Below are 6,567 nucleotides of genomic sequence, written 5' to 3'. Positions count from 1 at the left end.
ATGGGGATTTTATGGATTGTTTGGAATGTGAACAATTTATAATTCTGTGTTTTATCCAGCTTGAAATTGCATTCAAATCATCTTGATAAAACATATTAAAAAATGGGTTTCTGGAGGAAATAAGTCATGATGTTTGAGAACATTGGTTGCAGTCATAGAAACAGTTGTAATAGATGGTTTCAACATTTACCCAAAAATATATATTTTTACATTTTTCTAAAAGAACATCACATAATTATGATTTAATCTTAAATACCAGTGATGGATTTTTTAAACTATAATAAAATAACAAAATAATGCAATGTATAAATGCTGTAAGATGGGAAGGCCAAATTGATGTCATATAAATGTTTGTGATATTTTTAATTGTTATCTGCTGGCACCATGTCAATTTCAAAAGTTCTGTTATTCAATGCAATACGTAGTATTTCATTGCAATTTGTTGGGAAATTATTAAACAATGACCCCTAATAGTATTGACTCAAACGTTATTTATGTCACTCATTACATTGTGATGTAAATGACTGAAAAATATTCTCGTGATTTCCATTGACAAGCATTGCACTCAAATGGTTCTTCACCCGTTTACCTCAGCGAAGACCAGATGTGACTGAAGTCTATTTGGAATCAATGGGATAGCCCAAGTTTCCACTGGCTAGCTATTTATGGAAACATTAATGAGCCAACAGGGAATACTATAGTTTTCCAGTGCGACCTCCTTGCTAGAGTTCAGGCAGGAAGAGGTCAGGAGGTCACTCTCCACTGTGACATGCTTTGAAGGCCCTGGAGGTCCTAGGAACTTCTGTTGGATACATGACGGAGTCCTAGGCCCTGACATGAGTCCTTCATGTATGATAAACCCTACCGGTGTGTGTGTGTGTGTATGTGTGTGTGTGTGTGTGTGTGTGTGTGTGTGTGTGTGTGTGTGTGTGTGTGTGTGTGTGTGTGTGTGTGTGTGTGTGTGTGTGTGAATGTGCGCGTGCATGAGTGTGTGTATGTGTGTTTGTGTGTGTGTTTGAATGTGTGTGTGTGTGTGTGTGCATGTGTGTGTGTGTGTGCATGTGTGTGTGTGTGTGTGTGTGTATGTGTGTGTTAGTGTGTGTCTGTGCAATTGCATGCATGTGCATGGCGTTGGCCATGCACATGCGCACGAAATGTACAAAACCAAACATTTATTGCATGACAACAATACATAGTGAATCGCATGTTTCAAGTCTCACTGACATAAAAACAAACGCCTCATTCTGTTCTTGTCTGCCTGGTCCAAGACCACCCTCAATCAGGAACTCACAGCGAAATGCAACTCTCGTCTCCCTCGGGTTGTCTGCCAAGATTCCAGAGCCTCCACGGTTTGAGCGTCTCCCGCATTCCGTCCCGCTTGTCGTCATGGTGCCAGGGAGGTTGACCGGTCTATAAATAAGAGAGCCTCCGCTAGAGGCCTGGCCAGAAGCACTCAGAGGGTCCAGCATTCTGCAGCACCGTAACCATATAGCAGGAGGGACCGTTCACACAGGAGCCGGCTCTATTTGATGCTCTGTTGAACAGCGATCTGTGAAACATAAGAAAAATACTCTTGACTTTATTCTTCTTTCCTATTTTATTCGACTGTGCTTTGCAGCAAGACTTGCACACTCAAGATGAGGATGTCAAACCTTGCAGAGAAAACTATCTTTGGCTTATACATTTCAGCACAGGTATGTATTTCGACCAACATTGTCAATCAATATCCGTAAAACACTGCACTCGCATTATTTCACAAACCGTCCATGTGTAGGTCTAGACTTGAGTATTTATTCTCAAGCATTTGTTGCATGCATGTTGCAGGAACAACCTAATTTCATTGTTATTTGTGTTTTTCATTCCTTAAACACTATTGTCTATCATTTAAGTTTCATGCTTGACATTAATCCGTCGATTTCCCTCCTTAGATGCTGAACATAGTGTGGTCCCAGGTCTGCCCCCGGCGCTGCCAGTGCCCCAAGGAGCCCCCCGGGTGTGGCCCCTCGGTGCCCCTGATCCTGGACGACTGCGGGTGCTGCCTGGTGTGCGCGCGCCAGAAAGGCGAGCTCTGCTCAGAGACCCGACCCTGCGACACACGCAGAGGCCTGCGGTGCGACCACTCGGCCGGCGTACACAAGAGGACGGGCGTCTGTGTCGGTAAGTGGAACCTCTTTCCTCGATAATGGTTTATTGACGATACGATGTACAATTAGCGATAACTGAGCTGATAGGTTTCTGTTTGGCGCCGTGTCTTCATCCCTCGTCCATATAGAGCTTCGGTTTCAGCTTTCTGAACATTAAATGTGTTATTGATTCTGCACTAGGGGAAGGGTTAGGGTTAGGGTTCGGGTTAGGGTATGAGAGCACTACCTTATTTACCATGTTTTTGCAAGCAAATTTGAATAAATATTTGGAAAAGACAGGAGAGGATGCAAAAAAACGGCTTCCTTCCCCCCCCTCCTCAAAGAAGCAATTGAATCAAGAAGAGAATTTCGGCTGGCCAATAGCATCTCACCGTGTTTCCTCCGTTCTCCCCGTCCAGTCCAAGAGGGCCCGGTGTGCGTCCTGGACGGCACCGTCTACCGCCACGGCCAGACCTTCTTCCCCAGCTGCAAGTACCAGTGCGTGTGTCGCGACGGGCAGATCGGCTGCCTGCCGCGCTGCCACCTGGACGTGATGCTGCCGGGCCCCGACTGCCCCATGCCCCGCAGGGTGCAGGCGCCGGGGGAGTGCTGCGAGAAGTGGGTGTGCGAACCCCAGGTGGAGGCCAGCGCCCTGGGGGGCTTCGCCATGGCTGGTGAGCAGACAACCACAGACAGGAACATATGTCGTGCATTGTGTTAAGCACCCCCCCCCCCCCCCCCCCCCCCCCCCCACCCCCATTCAGAAAATCAACTTCAAACCCCTAATTGGAGACCTCACTGTCGACTGTAGATTCACAGCAAGCTTGAAGAGATAAAAGACTTTAAGGACTGAACACACCTAGCATATCATGCCTTAACACACTTCGTCAGTTTTCACTCTGTTCTAAAAGTGTTATGGCCAGATTTGAAACCGACACTGTAAGTCTCCTTGTCCCCCTCAGTAGGATCCCTTGCAAAACGTATTTTTTTTATTGAGATGTTTTTCATTATTATTATTATTATTATTAATTATTTGAATAACAATTTCTATTATTGCTGCCCCTTTCTCTGTGGGCAGCCTTCCGCCTGGAAGAGACGGTGAGCTTTGACGCCTGGGACCCCAGCCTGAACTGCATCGAGCAGACCACGGAGTGGGAAGCCTGCTCCCGGGCCTGCGGCATGGGCGTGTCCACCAGGGTGACCAATAAGAACAGCCGCTGTGAGATGGTGAAGCAGAGCCGGCTGTGCATGGTCAAACCCTGCCAAGGCCAGCAGCCCCAGAGCCAGCTCGCGCCAATCACACCTAAGGTATCATCAGCCTCTGGTTACTTGTTCAGGTTAATTATGTATCCTGATTTAATGTCTCCATTAATGGATTTTTTTTTTTTTTGGTGTTAATGGCGCAAAATGCAAAATAGATATTGTGTTCAAATTATGCTCTAAAACACATTCTGTCATGTAGATGCTTACTCTAAGCCTACAAAGATCTAAGTTAATTACACCCAGTCTGCAGCAGCATACCGAAATCTCATGTTATGTTTATTCAGCGGGCCTTGCTAGTTCAACATTCTAAAAAGGAGGTAGCTTGACATTGCCAATCTTACATTTTGTACCTTTAACAACGGAAATATAAGCCATGAGTCATTCGGTAAAAGCGTTTTGATGCATACATCTTCATCTAACCAGCTCTCCGCTCTGTCTGTTGTGTCCCCCAGAGTGGCAGCAAGTGCCAGAGGATGGTGAAGAGCGTCCAGGCCGTTCACCTCACCTACAGGAACTGCAGCAGCGTGCAGGCCTACAAGCCGCGCTACTGCGGCACCTGTAGCGACGGCCGGTGCTGCACGCCCCACGCCACCAAGACCGCCCTGGTGGAGTTCCGCTGCTCCAACGGCAGAACGTCCAAGAGGCCCGTCATGGTGATCCAGAGCTGTGCCTGCCATCGCCACTGTCCCAGCGAGAACGGCATATGGCAGGCCTCTGACCGGGGCTACAGCGGAATGAGGGTCTAGGGGGCCCTTTGTCTTACCACCCAGGTCCCATGGTGGTGGCCTGTTCCCCCTCAAAATGTCACGGTTTGGTACCAGGTTCATGTATCCCCTGAAAAGTGACTGGCTGCGAGTAAAGTTCAAGTCTTTATGTTAATGCTAGTAACGGTGTCTGTGTATATCAGGTTTAGGGAATTGGGATAAAGGGGAATGTTCCACTTTAATCTAAAACAAAGGTGAATGAAAGTCTTATTGAACAAGTTACCACTAACATCAAAGAACAGTAAGCAGCTATGTTGGGTCACTAGCCATACAAATTGTGCTAGACTCTGTTAGAAAAGTTTGACTTTTTCAAAACCCATTTGGTTATACCCCAGTGAGTCTAATCTACATGTCAATCAATGAATTGAATACCTACAGATCTGTATGTATCATACATCTCTTTGGGTCTTTAGACAGAATTGTTTTGCCCTCAAGTGTATAGCCACAGGGAAAAGACAGCTGGTCCTATAGATAGAAGGATGGATGATTTATACACCGACATGATTGACGTGACAGACTCATGGTTGTTTTCAGTCTGAGACACCTCTCACGAGGTTGTGATAGTAGATAATAGTTGTATACTGTCCTGGAATGACGCAATGGTTGTCAAATATAATCGTAGCACTTAAATTAACTTATACAGGTTGGTGCTCTCTTTTCTTTAGCAGACAACCTCAGAAAGAGATGGTCAAGGGTTAAGTGGTCAAAGGTACACAGCTTTGGTTTGCTGAAGCTGATCAGTTAATGTGAAGACGAAGATCCACAGCGTGGTCCAGAGTGGATTCAAAAGTGCCGCCATGTTTGCCTCTGTCCTGGGATACCTGCGCATGGGAGCATCTCAGTTGAGTTTCAAAGATGCATGTCTAAACGCTATCTGAAGATAAAGGGTTCCCTGTCAACCTACTGAGTTTAGGGCTACAGCTATTGCGAACTTTGGCCTATCTCTGAATGGGTGAGGTCATTCTTGTGCCTGTGTGTAATATTTCACGACTCTCTGAAATTGTGCCATGTGATGCTTACTGCATCGCATTTACACAATATTAAATTCTATATGATCGTACATTTTGATAGGACATATATTTTTATAGGATTTGTGTTGGAGAAAGACAGAGGTTGGTTTAAGACAAGACAAGAGTTGTCAAGACTTGCTGTATAATGAAGTGTGTATCAAATACACAATGTTTGTTTTGTATGTACAGGCGTTGTATATATTTGTTGTTGTGCTTTAATTTTAACATTGCTACAATATTTAAAAATAAAATGAATTTTCAAACTGAGATTTTTGCTGTGCAATCAATCATCAATGTTTCACCAATTTAATCTCAGGCTCAACATGCTAGCTACAGGTTTCCTTTTTCAGCTCTGTTTTAAAGGCGGGCAATAAGGTGAAACCAGCCAGAGGAAGCTAGATTTAGAAAAAATTCATCCCATCCTCCAGTCCTCCCTCCAAAGCCAGTCACCCAAAACATGACCAGCTGGCCAGCTTTAGCAAATGGCCTTGTGGAGGACTCACAGGCAGACTGTGAACAAATAGGGTAAGGTAGACAGACAGGCCATCCAATAACTTATATCGGGCCGATTAAATAATTAGATAGGCTTATTACAGGCCTACGGAGGCCTGAGATACCAGTTTTTTTGTGTTTTTTTTGTCACTGCATTTGATTTACGATTGCTGGCAGGTTGTAAAGAGAAATTAAAAAAAATATGACAAAAACCTTAGATAAGAAATTGCCTACCCTGTTAGGCAGTAAAAGCTGGACATGGGAGCGCGCTGTGACATTAAATGCACATTTAATATTCAAAGACAAGACGTGATTAAAAATTCCATCGCAGCAAGTCAGAAATGATGACAAACGTCCATTCACTTCTTTCCCTTTGCTATGCTTTGCTGGGTGAACATGTTTTAGCAGAGAACTGAGTGGCAGTGTTCCAAGATGTTTCCTTCTCTCCTTATATTCCCAGGAGAGGTCAGAACCTACAGATGTCTCTATGTGGACTTTACAACTCCAAGCAAGGTGAAACTACTGTCACAGTAGAGCACTATGTGTCTGGGAATGCACATCTGTGTGTTTGGAGAATAGGTTTTACCTGATTTCTCAAGCATCACACACACACATCTGGTATTGCACACATAGTCAAACAATCCTGTATGGAGGACCGTTGCTAGGTGTTCTTTTATTGTCCATTGTTCTCAGTTTGGGTCAGGGTGTTTATGTTTGAACAGTTCTTTGGGACTCCCTCAACCTTTGTTCCTGAACTCTGCAGAGGAGGTCACAGTGGAAAAAGCTAAGAAATACCTTCATAAATTCCCCGTAGAATAATTTCGGACTCCAGAGATAGCTCCACGGTGGAAATCTATCCATCACTCCATTAGACCAAATCAGCAGGAGGAAGGACCTGCACCATCTTGCCAGCAG

General features: G+C 44.8%; 1 protein-coding gene across 1 annotated transcript; it reads left to right on the top strand.

Moving 5' to 3' along the window:
• The first annotated feature begins 1,471 nt into the window (after nt 1–1,471).
• Nucleotides 1,472–5,336, top strand: LOC307088834 (CCN family member 3-like). Its single transcript, XM_079754843.1, has 5 exons — nt 1,472–1,694; nt 1,929–2,157; nt 2,543–2,797; nt 3,202–3,431; nt 3,839–5,336. The coding sequence occupies exons 1-5, from the start codon at nt 1,638–1,640 to the stop codon at nt 4,130–4,132; spliced, it is 1,065 nt and encodes a 354-aa protein (XP_079610969.1). The 5' UTR covers nt 1,472–1,637; the 3' UTR covers nt 4,133–5,336.
• The last annotated feature ends 1,231 nt before the right edge of the window (nt 5,337–6,567 follow it).

This window comes from Pollachius pollachius (assembly GCF_949987615.1).
Source record: "Pollachius pollachius genome assembly, chromosome: 1".
NCBI classification, from domain to species: Eukaryota; Metazoa; Chordata; class Actinopteri; order Gadiformes; family Gadidae; genus Pollachius; species Pollachius pollachius.
This window is presented reverse-complemented; position numbering and strand designations above follow the sequence as displayed.

Bases quoted from the DNA above. Each gene is read 5' to 3' on its own strand.
- LOC307088834 (XM_079754843.1), top strand. From the start codon at position 1,638: ATGAGGATGTCAAACCTTGCAGAGAAAACTATCTTTGGCTTATACATT. The intron at 1,695-1,928 runs GTATGTATTTCG...TTCCCTCCTTAG, and splicing joins GCTTATACATTTCAGCACAG to ATGCTGAACATAGTGTGGTC. The intron at 2,158-2,542 runs GTAAGTGGAACC...CTCCCCGTCCAG, and splicing joins GAGGACGGGCGTCTGTGTCG to TCCAAGAGGGCCCGGTGTGC.